This window comes from Penicillium hordei, assembly GCF_028827395.1.
Source record: "Penicillium hordei strain IBT 12815 chromosome Unknown utg000002l_segment0_segment0, whole genome shotgun sequence".
Classification (NCBI taxonomy): Eukaryota; Fungi; Ascomycota; class Eurotiomycetes; order Eurotiales; family Aspergillaceae; genus Penicillium; species Penicillium hordei.
In genome coordinates this window covers 720,398-746,248 of record NW_026623143.1, presented here as the reverse complement: position 1 = coordinate 746,248, position 25,851 = coordinate 720,398, and the positions used below count along the sequence as shown (strand labels likewise).

Here is a 25,851-nt window from a genome sequence, read left to right as displayed (position 1 = left end):
TCCACCTCATCCAAGTGTAGAAAGAGATACAGAAGAACATCTAGAAAGACATGAAAAGATATGTACGAAGACACCTAAGAATGCATGTAGAAAGACGTCCAAAGGTGATATTTTGCATAAAACATCACTAGTAACATGAGTCAAATGTATCAGATAACTGAACTACGTCGTCAACGACAGGTTATTGCGTTGTATAGTCCGAGGCTCCGATTAGATAGTTTGGATGCACCTTTCCCAGTTAGGCCTAGTTTTGTTTACCCAGCAACGTCAACACGGCAACTCTTTTTGTATACACAAACTCTGCCTTGCTCTGCTTTCTTTCTGTCCAACTGAACTGGCTCTGAAAATAGCCCAGAGACGACTTTTTACGACTAGCCCTTTCCCCTCCCTTTCCCCAGGGGTGCTCTTGCTTTCATAATGTCAAATCCACTCTCGCCCCTCTCATCTTCCTATCAGAACGCACGCGCACAATCTCAAATGGCGAATTCTTCGCCCTTTCTCCACAAGACCTTTGACCAGTCCTCAGAACATGTTGCCCCTTCAAGTCCATTGAAGAAAGGATGGACAAGCCACGCCACGCCGAGCCCGAAAGCCTATGATGAAAACGAAGCCCACTACCCTAACGAACCCGATAACGAGTATGAACACGAGAATGACGATTTCAATGATGCCGACTCATATCAACACGGTGCCAGTTCACCGTTCCAGTTTGATGGACGCGAAGATACCGTGGATTTCCAGAAGCTGCACGAGATGCGACAGACCTCGTCCCAATCACACCAACAACTTGAACCGCTAGAGGAGGAGAGCCCTGTAAGCTCTCCATTCCGACCACATGCAACAGAGGATACAGGTGATTTCCGAGGGTTGCGTGAAGTGCAGCCCATGTCACCTGGCTTGGACAAGCGGCTGGCTCTAGAGGAGCCAATGAGCTCTCCCTTCCGCCCTAACGCCAGTGAAGATACAGTGGATTTCCAAAATATGCACGAAGAGCAACAGTCGTCTCCTCTGCCATACCCACAACTTGAGCCACTAGAGGAGGAGAGCCCCGGAAGTTCCCCGTTCCGACCTCATGTCCGAGAAGAGACAGTGGGTTTTCAAAAACTGCGCGAGGTCCAGCCCATGTCTCCTGGATTGGGAAGGCGGCTAGCTCTAGAGAGGATCCCGCGAGCTCCCCGTTCCGCCCTGATGCGCGGGAAGAGACGGCCGACTTTGATCGCTTGTGCGAAATGCAGAATGACTCGCCAATTCCTAAATCGCGGCCATTGCCCGATCCCGCTAGTTCACCTTTCCACCATGAGGCAAGAAACATAACAGCCGATCCATCGGAACTAGATGATATGCAACAAGATTCCCCGATGGTGTCTAAGGATTCTTCGCCTATTGTGGTACCGAACTCGCCCATCGGCCCTGAAATACTAGAGCCGGCGGCTGATTCACCGAAGCTGCGCGAGTTGAAACAAGACTCACCGGTGGCATCTAAGCGTTCATCCTTTGCTGCGGAATCGAGCTTGCCCGTCCGCGGCGAAGCAGCAGAGGCAATTGATTCTCCCAAGGTACATGCACATGCAGAGTCACCAGTAGCATCCAACTCCTCTTCCCCTATTCCAGTACCTACTTCGTCCTTCCGGCCGAGTCCCAAGGAAAGCACCCTCGATCTTCATAAGTCGCGCCGGATTTCTCGTGCACCACTTGGGGTGAGTGACCAGCGCTCGGTTGCTGCAACTCCCCGCAAAAGATCATATGACCAAACACCCCAGGATCTGGAGGACGATTTACAGATGCACGAGCGCCATAAGAAGGGTATGGTGAGTCGACCGGATGCACCAGCGATTCACATCGATGCCGCAGAGGAGCCGACTGTACTCCATGACCAGAGCGTCCTCTCTGCTACAAGTGCCGTGCACGACCGATCAGCAATTGGCAACAGCATGATAGAGGACAGGCACAATGAAGGGATGAGCACAGTACTTCATGAAGATGGCGACAAAGAGAATATCTCACACGAGAATTCGATGGTCGACGACTCAATGGATGACACTTGCTTGAGTACATTCTCCGCCATGCCTGATATGACTACATTTGCAAAGCTTCGCGCCCAGTCGCCGATGAAATCAATGCGAGACAGTGTCGCCCCCAGCCCAGCTCCCACTAGGGACGGGCATCGACACAGTGTCGATCCAACAACCCCAGACACAGGGCGCAGGGGATACAGAGCGGGTGTCTATCTAGATGGAAATTTGCCGATGGGATCGCCTACACCGAGACCCAGAGGCCCTCGGGACATGGCTCATCCAGTTGACTCTACCAATCCGCTTGACTTGTCCGATCAAATGAACTTCTTCCCTCGTCAGTCCATGCAAAGTACGCGTTTCTCCCCCTCGCGGCGTTCGCCTATACGATCTGCCCGGCAATCCATTCGATCTCCCGGGAAGATGTCGTCACTGCTGGACTTTGATATTCCGGCTGCACCTACCCCTCGATCCATTCCCACGGTTACTCCCCGTGAATTGGAGTCACTGAAGTCCGGCTTTTTGTCTGACATATCTTCGCTCAAGGCTACTCTCAGTGGCAAAGAGGCCGAGGTAGCCAGCCTAAAGCAAGCAGTGGCAGATGCGGAGAGACGAGTTGGCGAAGCGCTGGAAGAAGTGCGCAACGAAGCCGCCGGCAAAGAGGTGCTGGAGATGGAACAGGCCGAGTGGGAACGCCGAGTCAATGAGATGGAAACTGTTCTGCGGTCTGCCCGCTCCGAACTACTGGAGGGAGAGCGCGAGCGTGACCGTCTGTCCCGAAGGGCGGAAGAGGCCGAAAAAATCAAGGAAACTTTGGAAGGCAAAGTTGTCGAGCTCGAAAGCCAGCTTTCTGCTGCACGTGCTGCAGCTGTGTCTAACACTAGTAAAGCTAGCTCATCTCACCAGTCTTCCAACTCCGCTGAAGATACTGCTCGCGAAGTTCAGGATGCCGTGGAAAAGGTCGCTCGTGAGCTTCACGTGCTCTACAAGGGCAAGCATGAGACCAAGGTTGCGGCCTTAAAAAAGAGCTACGAATCTCGCTGGGAGAAGCGTTTGCGTGAAGCGGAGAAGAAGCTCACTGCTGCACGCGAGGAGAATGAACATCTCCGTGTCGAACGTGATACTGCGAAATCCGATTCAATGGGCGCGGCTAACAACAGTTACTTCGCTCGTGAGAATGACGAGCACGAGGTCGAAAGGCGTGTCATGGATGCCCAGATCAAGGGTCTGCAGCGAGAAATGGCTGCTCTGAAGGACGATACCGAGCGTATTCGTGCAAACCTGGAGTCTGAACGCGCTGAGAAGGGCGAGCTTGTTGCCGCTGTTGACGAGTGGCTAGCCATGCAGCAGGCGCCCGCCCCATCTCAGCCTCGAGGCCGCGAGCCCTCTGTGGCATCCTCTGTGCACAATGACCACATTGATGAACCAGCTCAGCCATCTCGCGAAGTCACCCCTGATGACTTCCGTCGCAGTGTCAGCCGTTCTATGTCTGGAAGCATCCGTCCTCCTGCCACTACGGAAAAGAGGATCCCTAGATTCGGAGCTCCCGGGGGTCATTCTCGTGGTAATAGCGGTGGCAGATCTGGCATTGCAATGCCTACTCCCGGCCGAGGCGGGATCATGAGTTCAATTGAGCGGATGGGCCGTGGTGGTGTTTAGGGGGTTTATGGATTTTACTTGGATACTTGTTTTGCTTTCTTTTTTTTTTTTATCTTCATGGGTCATTCCCATCTTGATTCCCCGACAGCAGATATGATTTGCGGTTTACCTAAATTTGGTTTACGATGTTTATGTCTACTTCTATTTCTCGGCGTCTGTTCAGATTGGTCCACGCAGGGCGTCTATTGGAATTGGATTCCTCAGTGATATGAAATGATGTAACGAGTCCAAAGGTCCATTTCATGATTTTCAAGATCATCCTAGGCAGTGAGTAAGCGGCTGGAGTCTTGCTGTGCCGTTGGAGAGCATCAGAGGGATCTTGGATGCCAAGTCAGTAGTCTCTTTGTTAACTTTTTCCCAGGCCCAGTTCCCTATTTTCCAGTATATGAGCATACAAGAAATCAGCATCGAAATATAGGCAGCTCATGGATGAACAGCCGAGACACTAAGAGATGAGAGATAATGGAGCCAGCGGCTATCTATAGGCTATGAGACCTAACAAGGCGCACCTGCAGGAAGCAACATTAACACCCAACATCCTATACCTCTCTCTGCTTCTCCTCTTTTGCCCCTCTCCGCTGTATTTTATCAGCAATATGTATCCTCTCGATATCTTTATTGCTAGCTCGAGTTTTACTCCAGCAACGACCTATAGCATAAGGCGCCATGGCCTCGTTGCGGACAGTCCCTTAGCTATCACCGCTACAGAGTATCCTACAATAGCTTTCCCGTCCTAGTAAAGACCTAGCCTGTCCAGTTATAGATATGACCTCGCTGACCAGTCGCAGATATCTTCGCCGCCATCACAGCATGAGTATAGTAGATCGCTTTCATCCTTGCCATAGCGCTCCTTATGTTTCTTAGATTTAGGCCGGCGAGGATTATCGCAGGTCTGATGTGCCACTTTCTCTGCGAGAGGTTATTATTCCGTTTGAAATCATGCTAACCCCCTATTTGTAGGTCTTTGGCGGCTGCATTTCAGTCGTTTATGTATAGTGGATTTACCCCGGCGAGTAGCACTCTCGCAACTTTGACCAGTATGGCGATGCTAGTACACTCATGACTTACTCCGTTTCAATACGGAAGACATCTTAGAATACCGGAACATACATCCTTTAACCATGGAATCATTGCAGCTGTACCAAAGGCAAAAAGGGGAAAAAATAAAAATAAAAATAAAAATAAAAATAAAAATAAAAATCCACCGGAAATGGCGATTTCTAGCGGGGTGTGATGGATACGGGGGACACTTTGACCCGAATCTAGTCACGCGCAAGAAATATATTATATTATATGGGGGATTTCTCTTATCAGTCCGTAATGATTCATTGGAAGTTTCCTAATCTCCCCGCATTTGGAGGGGCAAGTACGCCATGACCCCAACCTTTAGAAAAGGTCTATGACATCCAAGGCTTCCAAGGTTTAGCTTGTGGCTGAGACTCGGCTTTCCCCCGGACTGGGAAAACGTGGGGTGAAATCATGCCGGACTGCCGTGTATTTCCCTCTGAGCGCTTCGTAATTTGACATCCTCCATCTCTTTGAAGTATTTAACCTGTTATCATTGACATGCCTGAAGAGGGTACATGCATGTTCCGCAATCCGCTCCGCAATCCTACAGCCACGATTCCATTGAGTTGCATTTGCATTAGGAATATGTCATATAAACGCTTTTATTCCGGAATCGACTATTTGAATCGTAAGCGTACCTCCGCCTTCGAGCGCTGGATCAGATTCAGAGGGAGACTACATCTTTTGTGATCTAGAGGAATCGAAAAATATATGTATATAACCTTGTACTTCCAGGGTTGGAACCGAATGGTTCCGGTTCGGATGGCAAAGTCGGCAATGTATCGGAGCATGTAAGCTTTTGCCTTTTGCCCTTGGAGTTCCAACTTCCTTTTTTCGGAAATTCCAAAGAGGAACAAAGTCACGATTACCCTCTACCCCAGGATCTGGTGATTTCTTGGGTTTTATTCTAGGGGAACGGAATATGCCGGGCAGAAATAGAATTTCCAAGATCCGGTAATTAAAAAGGGAGTGACTTTGCCATATTCGTGATTGGCGTCCCACTGGATCCGTTCTCAACCTTGCGAGGGACAAAATTCTCTTATTTCTTTCATGTTTCTCCATTGGAATTGGAATTCCCAGTTTGAGGCTTCTGAGAGCATGGCGTAATTGTGGTCATTTACATATTTTGAATGGAATGGACAGTAAAAAAGTAAAAGAAAAAGAAAAGAAAAAGAAAAAAGAAAGTATCGAGTACTCCATTGTAGGTATGTACTTCGAGAATGTTACATGCGTTTCTTCCGGAAATCGGCACTTTAGGTCCACGTGAGGGTTAACTCGGCAGGCCGTGTGAAATACGGTGCGGGATATACATCAATTCATTTGGGCCCATTCAGGGGCATCTCCACGGATTCCGGCTTGTTTGTCGTCATTATTTCGGCGCTTGGGTGTGGACGGTGGGTAGTGTAACACAATATGTGCAGTCCAATGTGAGAACTAAACAATGTAATCTGTAGCACAGAGTACTCCGTACAAAGCACAACATATATACATATTGTACAAAGTACATTCATTTAATTGTCTCACAGAAGAACGGTGTTCCACTTGTAGAAGGCCTAGACTTGAAGATTAATAATAATATAACAGAGCTGCGTCAAAATGGAGCCTTTAGGACCGTGCTATTACGTAGGTATCACCGGGTTATGATATTACATGTAAGGAATCAATGGAATTCTGTAACCATAGTTTTAGACATATACAAAGTAGTTCAACCCTACATTGATATATGTATATATTGTATATAGTCCAGTATGTACAACATATATGTTTAATTTGAAAATGCATTACTCATCGTTGCAGACGTTCAGCCACCTCAACAGGGCTAATCTCCCTCCACATGGGCTCCGCTTGTCGGAGACTGGAGAACTCTCTCCAGTCTTGGCTGAAAAGTCTGGGTCGGGGGAATGGTGCGAAAATCCTGGGAAAAAAAACTCCCCTTTTTCCAACGTTGACCCGCAATCTAGGATCTTCACGGGGTTTTATTTGATTTATTTTAGCTCAGTTTTTGTTGGTCGGTGTTTCTCGGAGGATGGGGCCCACTTTGAAAAGAGGGAATAAGAGTCAGAATATATCTCGTACGGAGTAAAAGGGAACATATATTAAGAGCTTCAATATGAATAGATTAAAATCCCATATTTATAAGATTACTAGCATGAGTACATAGCCGACTTAATATGAAGATATGACGACTTTAGGTGTATGTTGTTTGAAGAGAATGATATCATAGACCGATACACTTTCACATGGAGTCCCCAAAGACACGTAACGTGACCGGGCCGAGGGACAGTACAGACCAAACAGCGGCCAAACAAAGGCCAAACAAAGGCCGCAACGGTGTCCGAAAGTACCCCAGTTTGACGGCCTTAGCCCTGGGTTAGTGGCATATTACCTAACTGGGTAATCATGGCAATACATGTAATATGTGTAATACATGGGGGAAACGGTAATCTATCCCCCCTCAAACCTTGGCTGGTGGATTCAACCATGGTAAGAGAAACTGTGGGAACCTGGGGCATAACTTATTTTGGATTTCAATTTAAATAAAAAAAGGATTCCTCTCTATTTCTGCTTTGGACTTCTTTTTCCTTTTCTCTTCTTTTTCCCCCTTCACGTGTTAACATATCGTTCCCCTTTCAGTTCTCTATCACATGCTCAGTATCTCTATATAACTCGAATGTCCCCCATTCGCCCCCGGACGCAATAACACAACATGACTGATACCGAATCTGGGAAAAGAAAGGCCTCCGCGGCCGGACTCTCCGGTCATAACCGTCCCGTGAAGAGACGCGCCTCAAAAGCCTGCTGTTGTTGCCGTGCCCGTAAAGTGCGATGTGACGTGGTTGAGAATGGCTCTCCATGCACGAATTGCCGTTTAGATCAGGTTGAGTGTGTGGTCACAGAGAGTAAACGCAGAAAGTTCGTGGAATTGAAATTCAATTTTACCTCTGAGATTGACTGACATGGGGTCTAGGAAATCTCGCGTTGAAAGAGAGAACCACTCCGAATCTCCGGAGGCCTCAGAGGAGAATCCTTTCCATCGACTCGGTGATCTTTCAGGGTTGGCCGATTTGGTGCCGACGTCTCCCTCGCAGGCCTCGGTGGATTTTGACCAGGGCCAACATATGCCTCACCTGCTATGTTCGTCATTTCCCTCCGAATTGCCGAGGACTCCATTTGGCTGACATGCAAAAACAACAAAACAGATCAAAATCAGGCTCAACGCATCGGCACCGATGACCACTATCGACGCCGTATGGCCCCGAACCCAGCAGTTCCTGCTTCCATGCCATTGGCAAATGTGACCTCGCAAATCCAACAACTTTTAGACCCCAATTTTGGCAATACACGATCTGCCAGTGGGTTCCTACCGGATTACATTCGAGGACTCCCCGCACGGCTCCAGAAAGAGGATATTGACTACTTGGCTGTCAAGGGTGCCTTGACCATCCCCGACGTGACACTGCGGAACGAACTATTGAAGAGCTACATCCACTATGTTCACACCTATATGCCCTTGCTCGACTTGGAGGAGTTCTTGCAGAATATCGTCCAGAACGATGGGATCCACCGCATCAGTCTGTTGCTTTTCCAGGCCGTCATGTTCGCCGGTGTGGCCTTCATTGATATGAAGCATCTGCAGGCCGCCGGCTACCAGACCCGCAAAGTTGCCCGAAAGGTCTTCTTCCAACGTGCCCGTCTCCTCTATGATTTCGACTACGAGGTGGACCGCATCTCGCTCGTGCAGTCGCTTCTGCTCATGACCTACTGGTACGAGACTCCCGATGACCAGAAGGACACCTGGCATTGGATGGGTGTCAGTCTGTCTTTGGCCCACACGATTGGCCTACATCGGGATCCTGGAAACTCGCGGATGGATGTGCGTCGCCAACGCATGTGGAAGCGGATCTGGTGGAGCACTTACACCCGTGACCGACTGATTGCCTTGGGCATGCGACGGCCCATGCGTGTCAAGGATGACGATTGTGATGTGCCCATGCTAAGTCTCGATGATTTTGAATTCCACCCTTTCTCCCCCGAGATCGTGGCGATCGTTGGCAACTCGGAGATTCTCCAGAACGTGAGCCACCAGCGCGAGCTCGCATTGATGTTCATCGAGAAAGCGAAGCTCTGTCTCTGCGTCAGCCATGTATTATCTGCCCAGTACTCGGTCCTTAGCCATAAGTTTGGTGGCACCATGGAAACCACGATGATGCTCGTCCCGAAGAAATCCACTGCGGAGACCTTTGAGGTACGAAGTTGTGACCAGGAATTGGAGGACTGGCTGGCCAACCTCCCCGTAGAAACCCAATATGCAGCCTCTAGTGGATCGAAGCTATCTGAAGCAGACGAAGTGCTTCATTCCCACCGTGCCTTGTTGAAGATGGTCTATCTCACCACATCTAGCGCTCTGCACCGCCCACAAGTCCTCCCCGCCCTCCCCTACCCATCCACAGACGCCGAACTCCAAGACATGTCCCGGAACAAGGTGCGATTCGCCGCAGTCGAGATCACTGCCATCGCCCAGGACCTGCATTGCCTCGATCTGACCCGGTACTACCCCACCACCGGCGTCACAGTTCTCCTACCAGCAGTCATCATCCACCTCCTCGACATCAAGTCCACAGACCCAAGCATCCGCATGACCAGTCTCCAACGCTTCTATCAATGCATGCGCATCCTCCAGCGCCTGCGTGAGATTTACGCCTCTGCAGACTTCGCCACCTCCTTCCTTGAGGCCGCAATCCGCAAAGCAGGCATCCAGCTCACCGTCTCCCCCCAAGACGTCCAGTCTTCTTCCGCCTCATCACATCCCCCCGACCAACCTACCACATCCCCAGACCCCTTCCAATCGACCACCACTGCCGCTCCTTCCCGTCTGAACACCCTGACGCCCCCGCCGGATTCCCTTGCTCAGAAGATCCCGGACCTTACATACCCCAAACTCTCCGGTCCTTCCGCGGGCGGTCTGTCTACCGGAGACCTTTTCGCTTCGACGCCACCGCACTCCGACGGAAGCGAAAACGGCAGCACAAATAATCTCAATCCGAATGCCAACCGCAACAAGGATCGTGATGCCTTTGCTATGCCCTCTGAAATGAGTCTCACCGAACTCATGGATCTAGCGAATGATGCCGAGGTTACCCAGAATGACTTCGATGCCCTCATAAACTTTGACGATCCGGGCAATACCGATTTCTTTGCTGATGACAATGCCCAACAAAATTGTGCCCCGGCTCAGGAGAAGGGGTTTGATTTTGACGTTGATAACGTGAATATGATGGGCTTTGATACTGATACGAAGGCTGTTGATTTCGCCCATCTGGCGGACAACGGCATGCCCGAGCACGAGACTCTGAAGCTTTCAGACTGAATACCATATTCGAGAGCCAACTCGGGCTTAGCTACAGTCAGTCTCCGAGTTGTCAATACGAAGGACGGCTCTTCGTGTGCCCCGGGTATATTCTACTTATTCGAAGGTTGCACAGGCGAACGGCTCGGCACTAAAATTCATGCTGCATCCTGTATAGTTTCATTTTTCATTTTTCACTTTTTTCTTTCCTATACACAGTATATATTTATAATGATGATGATTATGACTGCGGATTATTCGTTTGCCCTTGAGTCTCCATAAAAATAGGATCCCAGAAATGGGTGGGTAGAGAGATATCTAGGAAATCTCCAAATAAGGTGTCAATGTCTGCAAACCCATCCTGCAAAGATATATCCAGATCGTCCACCGGAGGTTGGAGGACGTCCATTGCGATTTCTGGCGTCGGAGATACAGCTGCAATTCCATGGCCGTTATTGCGCTGCCTCTTGGCTCGGGGGGAATCATTGCCCTGGGGTGCGGAATTGATCGTCTCTAGCCCCTTTGATACCGAGCTGTCGGTGTTGACTGGTTTGTGCGAGGACTCTGCTACAAGAGGCGAACCCATAGGGTTTGTCCGAGAGGATTGTGGCTTGCCTTGAACCTGGCGCAGGGCTTTTTGGCCCAGCCGGGCCATCGCCTCGGCGGAATACCAGTAGGGACTAAGATTTTCTAGGACAGAACGGCAAGCCTCAAGACTAGCTTTCGCTCGGTCAAGGTGCGTAATAAGTCTGCTCGAGCGGAGTTGCCGGTACGAAACACCCATCGACAAGGTGACAGAGTATGGCACGATTGGGAGAGGTGGTAGGTCATGTGCACACTCCGATGCGACGATGGAGTGAATTCGAACAGCTGCTAGTCCTTGTCTGACCGATGAGAGCCTGGTGCTATCAATGTTCTCGGTGGGTTTATACCGACAGGACAAAATAGCAACAGAATGGTAATAAAGCTCCAAGAATCCTGCTCGCGGTTAGTTCGAAGTCCCGATAACGCAGCAAAGATGTCTATGATAGACATACCTAGGGTAGCAAAATCCAGATCACCCTGGGTGTCCTCCCCGACAATATCCTCAAATGCAGGGAAACCCTCTTCCCACCCACTGGTGGGTTCTGCGGAGGGTCGGTAGAACGAAATCACAGTTGCGAGCAGATCTGACACAGCAAGCCACACCTCAAAAGCCCCTCGTGATGCCTGAGCGCTGACATTGGGTTTCACGATCCCGATGTCGCGGTCAGCTAGAAGAACCGGCCGGCCACCGATACTTGCATGCATCTTGTCCAATGTCCATAGACACCAGAAGAGTTTAGTCAGGGAATCGGTGGAGGTTTGATTCGGCCGGCCAAGATGCAATCCTACCGTTTGGGCCTGGTGGATAGCTTGACAGAGGTGTGAAGACGCTGCCTCGGCCCCTTCAAGGCCCTCACAGTGCAAGGACATTAGTGCAAGAACGCGGATCCGTGTCAATCGATCCGGTTCTAGCTCTGCGTTCATAGCAACAACCAATCCCTTGTAAATCTCAGAACAGAATTGGCGTGACGGTATGATTGGGCCCCCTGCCACAAGGCGTAGGTGGGGATTGGCCGCTCGGGTCTTTGCTGCGGCGAGGCATATGGCTTTTTCAAGGAACACCGACGCCGAACCTTCTGATTGAGCTTGGCAAAACTCCTGGTCAACTATTGGCACAATGTGATTAACTTTGGAGAAGTAGATAGCGGACAAAGACTGGCGCGTCGCGAGGGGTAGTTGTTCGCATGCTTGCATCCCCGCGGTAAACTGTTGGTGAAGTAATGATGCAATGGTTTGGCCATCGATTGCCCTTTGTGCTGGGGGGTTGGCTACAGATTCTTCGGTTGTGGCTTGTCTTCTGTGTGCGCTGCGAGGCTTCGCTTTCTGCGCAGCTGGGGAGTTGATCCAGAGCCCAATATGATCCCGGAGAGGGCTCCCAGTCGGCTCATCTAATCTTTCCCGAATCAGGGATTCTGGATTGAGATCGCCCACAAATCGCTCGGTGGCAGGGACCGAAAACGAAGCTGGACTATCGGATGTTGTCTGCGCTCGGTCTATGTGCGCGGATACAAGAAGCTGTTCGCGATTCGAGTCATCTCTGTGGATGTGCCTCCCAGGGTCATCGTTCAACTGGGGTGGTGACTGTCGATTCAGATCATTGGAGGGCTCCCGGTTGGGGATTAAATGTCGGCACCGTTTCTGTTGCAATGTTAGATTGAGGATTGCTGTATTCAATGGTTCTCTCGTTTACGCACCTTTGATCGTTGGCATGTGGGACAAGCTCGCAAGGCTCGAGTGCGATTCCGCGACTGAGGGATATCCGGAAGCCAAGTGAGTTCCATCTAAGAAAACCATTTACGGAGGTGTAATTCTTTTAAAGAAAAAAAAAAGTATACCCTTACCTCTTACTTATTTTAGTTATCTAATTTCCTTAATATTCTTAGGGGTGTTGCTTAGATAGACCCTTTGGATAATCTCACGCTGCCTGAAAATTTAGTACCGCCTTCTTAATTGGGGTGGTTACATAAATTGACCTCTCTACACCGCCTTCCAATTTGGTATGCTTTTATGTCAAACAACCCATAGTTAACTAACCAGTTAACTAGTTAAAGATGGTAGGCTATTATAAAGCTTAGAAATGATCTTTATGAGGGACATTCTGGGCAGAAGAAGCAAAGATCGAGATAGGCTTATCGATAAGGAGCTTCCGACCTCGGGAGATCCCAAGATTCGAGCCAATGACGTCGGGAGCTTAATTAAGTTAACATCAGGCATTTTCTCTACACAGTCATACATAGACATATCAATGGATTTAAATGGATTTAAATAAACCATTAGCTAGTGCACATGATACAAATGGGTCTGCAATCGATCTGACATCCCATGAATGCGCTTAACCCTTTGAACTCCTTATCCCCTCGGCTGAAACAACATGGAAACAAACATAGCCAACACAGGACTCTTCTTGGCCAGGAAGATGACATGTATGCATGCAGGTGAAGAAACCTAAACTAGATTTGAAGAATTTTCTGCTGCTTCAGCCGCCACTAGGGCTTCAATAGCATCATCATCATCAAACTCATCAACCTTGCCAGGCTGGACTTTGACAACCTCAGTCTTGGCAGATTGAGGGGGCTCAACTGGCACCTTGTTGGTCAAAGCGGTTGAATTTTCCTTGTCGGAGACACAAGGAGCCAACAGAGGCTTCTTGGACGGTACTAAACTCCAGTCAATGATTTCGTCTTCTCCGTATCGCGAAGCAAGCCAATCATTGCACTTTTTGAAGTGTCCGTTTTTGAACTATATATCATCCTGTCAGCGAAGAAGGGGTTTAAAGGACAAGTCCATAGAGAATGATCTACCCACAAAGCCATTGTGCGCGCTCAGAGGACTGGGATGCACAGATTGTAGGATGCAATGCTTTTCCTTGTTGATCTTTGCCACTCTGGTTCCGGCAGGCCGGCCCCAAGCAAGAAAGACGACGCCGTTGGTTCGTACTCGAGCAACGAGGTCGATAACCTTTTGTGTGAATTTCTCCCAGCCCTTGTTGGAATGACTGTTGGCTTGGTGGGCACGAACGGTAAGGCAAGTGTTGAGCATCAGGATGCCACGCTCAGCCCAAGGTATGAGTAGCCCTCCGTTATCAGGCGGTGACTCGAAGTCAGGATAGTCGATCTTGATGCCCTTGTAGATATTGAGCAATGATGGCGGGGCTCGCACAGGAGCACGGACGGAGAAACATAGCCCATGAGCTTGGTTGTGATTGTGATACGGATCCTGGCCAATGATGACCACTTTGACGTTGTGCAGGGGGGTGTGTCGGGACCTACGATCGGATCAGCATACGGACTTGGCCCAAATAGAGGGTGGTCTAATTTACCAAGAATAGACATCCTCCTCTGGCGGAAAGACCTTGACATTGGAATCTTTCTCCTTCTTCAGGAATCGTTTCAAGTTCAAGAATTCAGTGCTGACCACTTCATCCTTCAAGTGAGCGAGCCAGCTCTCATCTAAGGTATCAATTTCCAACTGCAATAGTTCCTTTTGTTCTGGTGTCAGGGAAGCAACCCATTTTGCCTTATCAAAGCTGCTTGATCGTGGGGTTGAAGTTGATTGATTGCTCAGGGGTTTCGGCTTTGGAGCTCCAAAAAATGCAGTGATGCTTCCACCTTTGGGTTTTTTCGAGTCAGGGCCGGAGAGATGCTCCGATTTCCGTTTTATGGCAGGGCTGACCATGATGGATGGGTAAATACGAAGATAGATGGGGTTGATCACAGAACGTTGGAAGTTGTCGGGACCTCCAGGGCGATAAGAGATCGACGCGTTTAGAGATCGACGCGTGTCACGCGACGCGATTGATCAGCAAGGTTGAGCTTGGCTGAAATCGACGTTAGAATTTATAGAATTGACAAAATTGGTAAAATTATAGAATAATTTACTGATTTACGCTAGACCACTATAAATGGTCTTTGCGAACAACAAACTACGGGGAATAAATAGTATCGAATATAGTCCGAGTTCAGACAAAGAATACAACATATGAAGTTACACATTCAAAAACCAAGTAAGCGCTTAAAGCTCATCGTGAATATCCTTCTCATCGGATGCGGGAGACTCAGTGGCCTTGGGAGCTGCAGTGACCTCGGCACGCTCCTCGGGGGTCTTGGCACCATCGGCCAGGCCGTCCACCTGGTACTTGCCGTTCTCCTTGATGAAGGTAACGAGGTCCTCAACGGTACGGGAACCGGCGTACTCAATGGGGGAGTCCTTGGCACCAGCGGGGTAGAGCTTGATAGTGGGGAAGCCGGTGATGGAATCGGGCACATCGTTGGCTGTGGCGTCAACCTTGGCCACAGTGACCTTCTCATTCAACTCAGGGACATCGGCGTACAGCGCAGCAAGCTCCTCGTACTTGGGAGCAAGACTGGTGATAGTGAGTTAGAGATGCGACAAATGGCAGATGAGTTGTATGAAAACTTACGACTTGCAGTGTCCGCACCAGGGAGCGTAAAATTCGACCAGGACATCCTTCTCGTTGTCAATGACAACCTCCTGGTAGTTGCGACCAACAACAACAGTAACAGATCCCTCCTGAGTCTCGGGAATGGGCTCGGACTTAAGGCTAGGGTCAACCTTGCCGTCAAGGACGTCCTTGATGAACTTGCCGACATCCTTGGCATCAACCTTCTTGTTCTGGTCGTAAGGGTACTTAGCATTCTTGGTAGTGTCCTGGATAGCGAAAGCAGGGAACTTCTCGGGCTCAAGGTTGAGGTTGCCAGCGTGAGCGCCGAAGAGCTTAGCATCAAGGGTAACAATGTTGATAGCTCCACGGTGGTTCTCAGCGATGGGGCGGAAATCAGCAGCGAACTGCTCACGCTCTTCGGGAGTCTCAGCGAAGATGTAAGCCAGGGGAATACCGGCCTAATCATTGTAAAATGTCAGTTTACTTTCTTGCTCAAATGCGGGACAGAAGCTAGACATACCGCCATGTACTTTGAGTAAGTCTCAGGACCAAGCTCGCCAACAAGAGGAGTGCTAGCGGTCTTAACCCATTCAAGGATGGCCTCATCCTCCAGCTTTCCGTCGTACACAGCCTTCTTCTCATCGAAGTCCTTGTAGAGAACAATCGAGGGTTGCTTGGCACCCTCGGCCTTAGCGAGAGCTGCGTCGTTGGAGGCAGCGAAGAGGAAGTTGTCACGCTGGGATTCAGCGAACGAAGTGAAGCTCTCGTTGGCAGTCTTGTCATCAGAAGCCACGTATCCGATAATCACAATCTTGTCCAGGGCCTTGAATTCCTCCAGGTTCTCCTCGTTCACGTTCGAGACAGCGGGCATGGACTGCTTGGTCATGTATGAAACGATTCTATTGGAGCAACACATTAATTTCCAAAGGACAATAACCACAAAATTAGAATGACTTACGCGTCGGACTTGCGGGCACCAGCGTAGGGCTTGTGTGAGTCCGGACCACGGAAGACCTTCAGAGTAGGGTAGCCATCAACTTCGTAGGTTCGGCACAACTCCTCCTCCTCGGTGCAATCCACCTTGACCACAGGGATATCCTTGGCTTTCAGCTCTGTGGCAGCCTCTTCATACTTGGGGGCAAGGGCCTTGCAGTGACCGCACCAAGGCGCATAGAACTCAGCAAGCACCAAAGGGTGCTCCTTGACGAAGTCATCAAAGGTATCGGTTGTCAAAGTGACGACATTGGCGTCAGCGTCGGCAACTTCAGGCTCAGCAGCGTGAACTACAGCAGTAGCTCCAAGGAGGCTCAGAACGAGAGGGGCGAAAGACCGCATAATGAAGAGTCTTAAATCAAACAAAAGCCCAAAATGCTCAAGGTTGAATAAAAGAAAAGGCAAGCTTAAAAGGTCCAGAGAGGGAAGGTTTTATTGGGGGGGGGTGAGAGGGAATGGGAACTTGAGGACAGTTTGTTCAGTAAAGGTGGAGCTTTGTGACTGGACTATGCAGGGCTGCAAGGGCGGACCTTTTCCTTCAGGTACCTGGTACCTCGGCTACTAGGCCAATTTATAGGGAAATTGGAAGTACATGACACTTATTATAATAACTACATAGTTACCTATGTAGTTATAGTTACATATGTAGTAATAGTCTATAATGGTAACGGACACATGCCCTTGATATTTGACGCATATCTGCATTGTTGACAACTGGCCTTTATTTAACTATGTTGTATGTACGATATATCATATATCCCCTATTAAAACATCGTAAAACATCATGGAATCTATCGGAATACCCTGGTTTCCCTTCATATATTTACTTCGGAATAGTTCTGAGATGAAAAAGGACTAATTTACCAACATATAGACTCCTAAAATAAAAACAGAGCAATTCCCTTACTCGTCAACATCACAGTCAAACATACTCCGTACTTTAATCTTCACTCTTCAATCGAATCCCCTACGTTTTGACCAGTAAATATGGTCCCATACTCAGATCCTTGTGGTATGCCATTCAATTCCGCTCCCAACGCCAAGGCATCTCGTTTCCCACGGTCAACATCTACCAAAAGCATAAGGGGGAGTGGCACAATAATTAAAACCGCCAAGAACACAAACGCCGGTCGAATCTCACCGTAGCGATCCGTAATGGCGCCAACAATGGCTGGCCCAAAAATGCTAGACCCTTTGTCGGTAATTGCATAAAGCGCATAGAAAGCTGCTTCGTAACCTGGGGGAATGAGTTGCCCGAAGAAACTTCGACAATATGATGACAGTCCACCCATGACAAGGCCATAAACGGCCCCCAAAGGATACATTTCCCAAGGCTGATGGAGACCAAGCCCCATGCGTTGCACGACAGGAATGAATCCAAGAAGACCATACAGCGGAATGAGCTCAAACAGGATAATGCACGCAATGATTGTCTGCGAGGCTCGTAGGTTGAAGAAATTCGATATGTAGCTCCAAGAGAATGCACCGAAGACTCCTGCAAGCATGACGATCACATTGATCAGTCCCAGGGCAGCAGGCTTCATGTTCAGTTGGGTTTTGGCAAACAGTACAGCAGTACCACTGACAGTGGCAATTCCGTCACTGAGAAGGAACCAGGCAGCAAGGAATATCATGATATCTTTCAGTTGCCGCGCCCGCGTCACAGTTTTTCCAAGAGATTTCCAGGCATATGCCATGTACCCGATCCACGAATGGAGTGGTTTGCCATCACTGCCCAACAAAGGCGGGCCTGGCCGAGTGCGCAGCCACAAAGCTGCCGGGATGGTAAAAACAAACCACCATAGCCCAATCAAGAAAAGTACAAGGCGTAATGAGAATGTTGGTGGACGCACGACCACAACAACTAAAATAGAAAACACCTGTAGAATCACTGCCCCGATATAGCCTATACCGATACCATTGGATGAGATTCTAGTGGAGAGTTTAAGCTCCAGGGAAGTCATAGTGGCAGCGGACGTTTTTGTAGTATCCCTGTTAGGCCCGAGTAGCGGCGTAGAGTCGTCCACGTTTGTTCGGTCAATATCCCCGGTCGACGATAACAAAGGACCGCCCCTGGGGCTCGTCACATTATCATCTGACGGCGTCGGCTCTACACTTTCCTTGAGCGACGGGTGGTGGCGGACCAGAACAGGTAGAAACGAATTTAAAAGGACAAAAGACGCACCAAAGCAAGTATTTGAGATGATTGCAAGCAGCCCACCTAGGAGGTAAACTTTGGGGACCACAACCAAAAACAACATGGTCGCAATCGAGCCAATGAAAGCAAATACAACCAAGAGTTTCTTGCGATAGGTTCCATGATCAGCGGCCCCTGACATTGAAATTATGAGGACTGCCTGAACCAACACGCTCAATGAAAAGATATACAGGGCAAAGCTTGCCGTGTTGATTTCAGCACCGAGGAAGTAGATGATGCACTGACCGCCATCTGACACCTGGGGAAGATATACTGGTGTATCTGAGCCTGGTGGTGGCAGCGGGGGGCTCCAAGTTTCGCTGCATGGTGTGGTTTTGTCAGACAGCAGAACGCCCCGATCTCGAGCCAGCTGCTCCAGTGTTATCGGAAGAAATGAACCTTTCTCAGATCAGATGAAGTCTAGGATGAAGATTTCTGAAAGTAGAAGCACACGTACCCATGGCACAAACTACAAAGACCTCGGCCGCCCAGCCATAGCAATACCAGCCAGCAAGCTCCCTGTTGCTAGTCGGCCGGGTGTCATCGCCAGGATATTGAGGAAGAGACTCAACATTCTCCTGTATACTCATGGCTGGCGAGGGAAAGCCAAATTCATGGCAAGAAAAACGACGAAACAAGAAGGCATACAGTATTGTAAAGTGATAAAGCTCAATTTGAAAGTCACTTGGGTTAACAATGTCCAGGTGGTAGTGTTGGAGGGGTGATGGGACTGAAGAGGTGAAGTCATATAAAGGGTCAATGTTGACTTGCTGGGGGTGAGGGCTCTTACGAGGTATGGTATTGAGAAGTTACTGAGAACTTCAACTTCGGTATTAAATTGTACTATCGTGGTTGTAGCAGTACTTCCAATAATACATGGATTGATTACCATACTGACCAAAGTAATACAGCACAATACCAGGCATCAAGGCATTCAGGCATTCAGGCATTAAGGCATCATATGGAAGGCGGTAGGGTAACGCATGCAGTGCATCGCGCTTTCATCAAATCATCTTGGGCTTGAGATATTATTATTGACCCAGTCCTCTTCTGGGCACTCATTTTCTTCCTAAGTGCTTCTTCTCCACACGATCTATGAAACTTTAAATTCATCTCGGTTACTTTGACCATTACTTTATTTACCTTTCGTTTCCTGCCAGCCCACCAGGCTGTTTTGCTGCATTCCTCGCATTGCGACAACCCTGCTATTATCCTTGAAATAATCTAGTTCCCCGATCGCGTCCCTCGTCACAGCTAGTTGCTAGACAAGTCGAAGTTGAAACCTGTGCGATCCGGAGCATTTCTGACTGATTCCGATCCCGATTCATTACCATCCTCGCCCGAGCCTCGACCGACCGTTTGAGGCCCATTTGAAGCCAAAGCCGTACACCAAGCTCCTCCGATTATGAGCGTGGCCTTCTGTTTGCACGGCCCGTGAAACGCATGGCATCAGATTGAGGACCTACCTGTGGCCTTATCTTTGATTTCGGCTTCCCTTCCTACCCCAGCGCCGACTGGATCGAGCCCGGAGCAGTGCCTGTATTGCGTCGCTTGTTCTGCGCCGTGCAGAGGGCCGAGGAGGGGAAAGCTTCGACGGCCACTCACAAAACAGCTAGGCTGTGCTTCCAGAAATGCCCGGTGTCGTCATGGATAATGTCAATATTGAGGGATCTGTCCGCCGACCGGGCCTCAACGAGGCTAGAAATGGTGTACCTAATGCCCTTGATAATGCCGATAAGTCTGGCCAGCTCTCTGGCATGAATGGGTCAGTTTACGTCAATGGCGCATCGAGCGGGATTGCTGCTTCGGATCAACAATCAAGAACGCTCGCAGATAAGGCAGTGGAAATCATCCCGACATCGCCATTCATACTGCCACATATTACACAAGGGTTCTTTCCGTTCGGGACATTGGTGAATCGCTCAGTACAGGAATGTTGGAATGAGCTCTCGGAGTTGATTACAGAATTGGCTACGATACAAGTGCCAGCCTCGGGTGGTTCGATATCAACCAATGGAAAACCAGCCGGCAACCAGTCATCGGAGAATGTGCATAAGAAGTTGCGACTCTTGGATTTCGCTCATGCGAAGAGAGCCGAGTTCATCAAACTCCTAGTTCTCTCGCAGTGGAGTCGCCAAGCTGCGGATGTCAGCAGACTCATTGATATCCAAGGGTTTATTCGCACACGACACCAATCATACGACGCAGCTCTCCAGTATGTCGGTGAAGTTAAACGAGATCTTGTTCGAGCACAAGTCGCCAACCCTGATTTAAAAACGGCGGTGGAGGTATTATCAAAGGGACGAGTCGCCTCTTTGCCAGATGTGAGTCTTCCCAATGGATTCGCAACCTGTAACAATCTAACATCTTACCTAGCTCGGTTATAAGCCTCCTACGCCACTGACAACACGAGCAACACTCAAAAAGCTACTTAAACTCAACCGAATCATCAGCGTGCGATTGGCATTACACGATTCAGTGCCGCCGCCATTGCGCAATTACCGGGTCCACGATGGCCGGGTGACATTCACAATTTCTGGTGAATTTGAACTCGATCTCTCAGTCGCGGAAGAGTCAAAGACTTCACAGTTTTTCTTTGTGGATATTCGCTTCCTTTTCTTGCCATCATCGCCTATCCCAAAAGGTCGAATATTCAATGAACTTGATGGTAAGATTAACGATCTACTCCGTGATGATGGTTTGACGGGATGTTTCCAATTTCTCCATGGTCTCGTTCTTACGAATAAAATCAACGTTCTCTACAAGCAAGCCGTGGAGCTTTCTCGGGGCCTTTGGGCAGATGCGTTGCGTATTGAGCTACTACATCGAACACTTGTTGTTCAGTACTGGCCTCAGAGATCGGGGCCGAAGAGCTGGCTCGAAATCGGAGTCAAGAGTGGTCACCGCGCTGGCAGTTCTAGCAACCCGAAGCCTGGGATATCCCACCTAGGCTTCCGATGGATGCGCGACGGCCAGCAGGTCAGCAGCGATGCCATCAGATTTAACCCAGATAATCTATCTATGGAGCTTATTCTGAGAAGCGTCATTGCATTACACACGTCATATCTTCTCTCTACCGCATTTACCACCCTCAAAAAGCATGTTCTGTTCTCGAATCACACACTATCACTGCAAGCTCAACTATCACCAACAGAACCTGGAGATTGTCGCCTTGATGTGCAACTCACAGCCTCACGCTCTCTTCGGGTTTCTATCGAACCTATGTCAGGGTCCATTACCATGTGTGGGACACCACATGTGTTGGAACGTCTCGATGGTGATCGAGGGCTCTATAAATCGTCGATAGAAGAGATATTATCTCGTGTCGCTCGCCTGCGATGTATCACTGCTTTGGATGAGATTGACTCCGGCACAAAGGCGCTCGGTCTCGAACTTGTGAACCAAAGAGCACTTGGGCTTGATCCCCGCAAGCTCTTCCCTCCTGGTGTAATGCGGACCACTTTCTTCACCCATCGGCTTTGGAACCGGCACTGGGTCGCTGCAGCAACCAGTAGCATGGATGGTGACCGCTGGTGGCTTGTTCAACTTCGGCCAACCGAGGCAACGAAAATAGGACCATTTTATAGTATTGGCGATCATAGCGTGGGTGTTCCGCAGGCCCACGTGGTCAGTGAAACTCTCATTCCTCCGCAGAGACGACTCAACTACACAACGTGCGCCGAGCTAGTCCATGGGCTCACTGGAATCCTGGCGATCCATGCCAATGCGCGTTATCTGGCAGATTTACCAGCCATGAATTTCTGGCCAACGTTCAAGGAATTGCAACTAGAAACGGATCTCACAGTCCCGGATCTCTTATTCAACTATAGTTCGTCCACACTTCCACCTGCTTTCCGGGTCACCTTGCCCTTCGGGGCAAAGAAACAGTCGCAGTTCAAAGAAATGATTCGACTGGTTTTCCATGGAATTGACAGCCAGACCCGTTCTGTCATAATGATGGCTCACGGTAGTTTGAAAACCCGCATCAAATCCTTAGTCCCACTTGTCTCAAATATGGATCCTTCTTTGATTATTGAAGACAAGGGTTCTGGCTTCGCGCTTCGTTTGCGTGTGCCAGCTGGGCATTCTGTCGTTGCTTGTCTGTTTGAACTCTTGCAGCGACTTGAGTGTGTTCTCTCTATTCTCCAGTCCCTCATCCGGAAAGGAATGGAACCCCGATCTTTGTCTATGTCACGAATTGATTTTGCCTACGGGCCCGAGAACAAATTTTCTGCTTTCTTTGATATCAGCGCCAAGGGACCTTCTTTGTTTGACTACGTTGACGTTGCAGATGCTATTTCGAAGACTACTCCCCTTTTCCAACTGAAGCTGGGCATCAAATTCGAAATCTCCAGCCCTCATCGTCGGATTCAAGAACCCCTCACTGTGGCTTTAAACCAGCGATTCACCGAAGCCGGCGTTGAATCAACCCTCCAGCTCCTGGCTACCACACTTCCTCTGCTGCGGTCATTGGATCAGATCACTCCCCAGTCGAATCAGACGGATCTGTCAATTGTGCAGGTCATCGTGCGGAAACCGACTGTATACCTGATTCACTATCCTCGACTGAGGTCTCGTTTCCACTTGAGTGCAGTGATGCACCAGGACCACTTGGTCTGGATGTTAAGGGATGCCAACGGACTGGACCAGTCTGGCCGGGGCCAGGTCGCAGCTTTTATACAAGAGAAACTTTACCAGTCCAAAGGCGATGGCTGGAATGGCCTTGGAGATGGAGCGGTAGCGAGTATCAACAAGGTTGGGAACCTCATACTCGAGATGCATGAGTGCCTTAATGCTCCGCATCTTCAACTCGACAGAAAAGTGGAAGTCAAACCTGAGCAAATTCCGAAACAATTGCACATCAAAGGTTCGACATCTGCCACTCTGCAAGCAATGGGAAATACCGATGTCATCACCATTGACTAAGCATTGTGAAGATCCATGATTTCCATCCCCGTCTTCTTCAGGGCTTCGGCGTAGCTCGATATCCTTGATTTGAACCTTTTCCGTTTTAATACAAGAGCAACTACAATGTTCTCTTCACGATGTATTCCTAGGTCTCAATATGACATAGCATCTAAATGTATTTCTGTTCATGATGCGTGAAATTTAATTAAATCGTTCCTACTAGGTTAACAGCGCTCTTCCCTGATCTTCCCTCGATTGCGTAACACATCGTACTCGACCCATCTGGCCAAGGGAGCACAACCTTCCGGTAGCAAGCGCCCGGGGTTCATGACATGACAGCCCTCGTAGGTCATGCAAAACGGTGCAGCCTCGGGGTCTGCAAGTACCAATGCGGTTGGCAGCGGGTACAACTGCAAGGCTGAGGCATGGTCCCATAGGACGGGCCGCAATGGTAGCGGAAATGGGGAGATTGTTCCCTGGTCCAGGATGGTTTTGACGAGTCTGCGGGCCATTGACGCTCCAGGCGAGGCGGTTGTAGCATTGGTTCCCTGTTGCTGGCCCATGTCTTCGATCTGGCTTTCGCCCTCAGGAAAGACCGCATCACTAGCAGCACTGCTCGAGGGCTCATGCATTGTAACATCTGACTCGTTGTCAAGGGTGGTGTTGACAGCGCTGCGTCTCAGCCTTCCCGATATATCATCTCGGAAGATGGCGATGTCATGCACTGGCCCGAACCACGAAAGACGTGCTGGATTTGAGGTCCAAATTGCATCACCCGCGGGTTCGGGGGCTTGTGATCTATTCACCTCTGAGTTCGCTGTTGCAAATGCACGTCTGACTCGAGAGGTGAACAATTCCGGGATGGGCTGTCGTGGTACTGTTGAGGCTGCACCAGCAGAAAATGCCGATGCCCAAGGATCATTATCACCGGGCACGAATACAAAGGTCGAGTGTTGTAGCAATGCGGGGAAATCAGACAAAACCAGCGCTAATGAGTCAAAGTATTCCTTGTATTCGATACTCCCGGCTCGGCCACCTCCACTGATGATAGCTTTCTGCGAAAAATTACCGATCAAGACAAAGGCTTGTGGGCGTTCGGTAAGAGACAGATCATTGTAGGTGCTGAAGACCTTCTTCATGGCGTCCAATATCTTCATGTTGTCTAGATTGACTTCGCTCATGATAGCGACTTTGAGCCTGGTTGTCTCTGGTGCCTCCTGGTCCCCTCGTAGGCATTTTTCCTGGATTCTTCTCATCCGTGCACCCTGGGCACGTTCACTTCCCAATCCAAGAAAGTCAACCCATCCAAAACCACCACTAGAGCTCAGCTGTGCGCTGCCGTGGCGGTTGCTTGTTCCTAGAGAGATATCACGTCGCTCACAGGGAGGTCCGCAGATTGATATACCGACAAACTGACCTCCAATTGCACCTCCAATTCCTGTATTTCCTCCCAATGCAGCACCTTTTACCATCTCTTCCTCTTCGTATATGCCATCGACAAGCACAATCATGCCTGGCGCGAACCACGCGCCATCTTCGGGTATCATTCGGGCATGGCTCAAGTCCAATGCTACACTTCCAGTCAAGTCCACCAGGGACAAGTCTCCAGTAGGAGAAATTGCAAGCAATCCTAATAGTAGATGCGAGGTTCCACTTCTTCCGAGCAAATTTGCGATTGGCGTCAGTTTATAGGATTGTCGGTGGGCAATATTGGACGATGAACGTTGCAGTGAAGGAACGCCCGCGACACCCAATGAGCTTTGAAAAGATTCATTGCGGAGCAATCGCTGATACACAAGATTGTATCTATCTCGGAATAGTGCAGTTTTGTAAGATGGTGATGGAAACAAGGATGGCTTTGACTTCATGGCTTCGAAGTATTTCTTGTCGACGTTATACGTCAAGCGCGGAAGGTCGAAAGCGTCGATCACCTTGAGCCAATGCCTTGGGTGAAGTGACAGCTGTGTGTCTTCCTCAGCAGTCCCTTGTTTAGAGGTATCACCCGCTGTTTCAACCCGCCCATCATCTACACCCAGGGTGGATGCCTTCAAGGACCCATCTTGGGAAGTCGTCTTCCCAAAAACAACCCTTCCACCACTCATACTGCCCTCGAGGGTTTGCAGTATTGTCTTTAGAGACGCTCCTTTCCCTTCCTCAACAATTACGCCTCCGCCGGCTCTTTTCCATATCTTGGCAACCTCATCCAGAACTCGCTCTGCTAAGCCTTCCTCGCGCCATCCCGAGCCACAGTTCTTGCCCACAAACACTGCTAGTGTTTGAAGTGCAGACGATGATATTGTGAGGTTATGTTTGCGAGTGAAGGTTCGAAAGGCTACTGGGCGTAGGGTTGATGGAGGGAGTAAGATTGGTAAAATCGAGGTTTTGGAGGGAGGCGCATTTCCCTTAGGTATTCGAAATGGACGTGCTGGTGTTCCAAATGCAGGCGAGGACGAAGGAATAGGGTCTCCCGTCGCCATTCTGAAGCGATCAGGATGTCGCGGTGTCGAGGCGTCCATATTGTCTCAAGATTTCAAGAAACGCGATAGAGATCAATTCAGACTAGAAAAGGCTCTGGTAAAGATTCAAAGAAAATGCATAATAAGAGGGGAGAAGGAGGGAGAAGACCGACAGAGAGAGAGAGAGAGAGAGAGAGAGATCCAGAATTCAATTAAATCGAAGA

General features: G+C 49.4%; 8 protein-coding genes across 8 annotated transcripts; 3 read left to right on the top strand and 5 right to left on the bottom strand.

Annotated features, from left to right (window-relative positions):
• Positions 1 to 135: 135 nt before the first annotated feature.
• On the top strand, positions 136 to 3,671 carry N7537_003579 (uncharacterized protein; the record flags this gene model as incomplete). The annotated part of the gene is made up of 3 exons (XM_056894637.1): positions 136 to 146; positions 399 to 1,093; positions 1,120 to 3,671. The coding sequence occupies 3 exons, from the start codon at positions 136 to 138 to the stop codon at positions 3,669 to 3,671; spliced, it is 3,258 nt and encodes a 1,085-aa protein (XP_056754385.1).
• A 3,775-nt stretch (positions 3,672 to 7,446) lies between these two features.
• farB1 (putative C6 transcription factor (Ctf1B)) lies at positions 7,447 to 10,107 on the top strand (the record flags this gene model as incomplete). The annotated part of the gene is made up of 3 exons (XM_056894636.1): positions 7,447 to 7,652; positions 7,708 to 7,874; positions 7,940 to 10,107. The coding sequence occupies 3 exons, from the start codon at positions 7,447 to 7,449 to the stop codon at positions 10,105 to 10,107; spliced, it is 2,541 nt and encodes an 846-aa protein (XP_056754384.1).
• Positions 10,108 to 10,327: 220 nt separating this feature from the next.
• On the bottom strand, positions 10,328 to 12,452 carry N7537_003577 (transcription factor domain-containing protein; the record flags this gene model as incomplete). The annotated part of the gene is made up of 3 exons (XM_056894635.1): positions 10,328 to 11,064; positions 11,124 to 12,309; positions 12,366 to 12,452. The coding sequence occupies 3 exons, from the start codon at positions 12,450 to 12,452 to the stop codon at positions 10,328 to 10,330; spliced, it is 2,010 nt and encodes a 669-aa protein (XP_056754383.1).
• A 664-nt stretch (positions 12,453 to 13,116) lies between these two features.
• Positions 13,117 to 14,346, bottom strand: N7537_003576 (uracil-DNA glycosylase; the record flags this gene model as incomplete). The annotated part of the gene is made up of 3 exons (XM_056894634.1): positions 13,117 to 13,410; positions 13,477 to 13,936; positions 13,991 to 14,346. The coding sequence occupies 3 exons, from the start codon at positions 14,344 to 14,346 to the stop codon at positions 13,117 to 13,119; spliced, it is 1,110 nt and encodes a 369-aa protein (XP_056754382.1).
• A 336-nt stretch (positions 14,347 to 14,682) lies between these two features.
• Positions 14,683 to 16,408, bottom strand: pdiA (protein disulfide isomerase PDI1; the record flags this gene model as incomplete). Its single annotated transcript, XM_056894633.1, has 4 exons — positions 14,683 to 15,034; positions 15,092 to 15,531; positions 15,594 to 15,972; positions 16,032 to 16,408. The coding sequence occupies 4 exons, from the start codon at positions 16,406 to 16,408 to the stop codon at positions 14,683 to 14,685; spliced, it is 1,548 nt and encodes a 515-aa protein (XP_056754381.1).
• Positions 16,409 to 17,013: 605 nt separating this feature from the next.
• Positions 17,014 to 18,853, bottom strand: atg22-1 (putative autophagy protein Atg22; the record flags this gene model as incomplete). The annotated part of the gene is made up of 2 exons (XM_056894632.1): positions 17,014 to 18,662; positions 18,721 to 18,853. 2 exons carry the CDS (start codon positions 18,851 to 18,853, stop codon positions 17,014 to 17,016), a joined length of 1,782 nt encoding a protein of 593 aa, XP_056754380.1.
• Positions 18,854 to 19,894: 1,041 nt separating this feature from the next.
• On the top strand, positions 19,895 to 23,189 carry N7537_003573 (mediator of RNA polymerase II transcription subunit 14; the record flags this gene model as incomplete). Its single annotated transcript, XM_056894631.1, has 2 exons — positions 19,895 to 20,587; positions 20,640 to 23,189. 2 exons carry the CDS (start codon positions 19,895 to 19,897, stop codon positions 23,187 to 23,189), a joined length of 3,243 nt encoding a protein of 1,080 aa, XP_056754379.1.
• Positions 23,190 to 23,395: 206 nt separating this feature from the next.
• Positions 23,396 to 25,648, bottom strand: N7537_003572 (DNA polymerase epsilon noncatalytic subunit; the record flags this gene model as incomplete). The annotated part of the gene is made up of 1 exon (XM_056894630.1): positions 23,396 to 25,648. One exon carries the CDS (start codon positions 25,646 to 25,648, stop codon positions 23,396 to 23,398), a length of 2,253 nt encoding a protein of 750 aa, XP_056754378.1.
• Between the last annotated feature and the right edge of the window lie 203 nt (positions 25,649 to 25,851).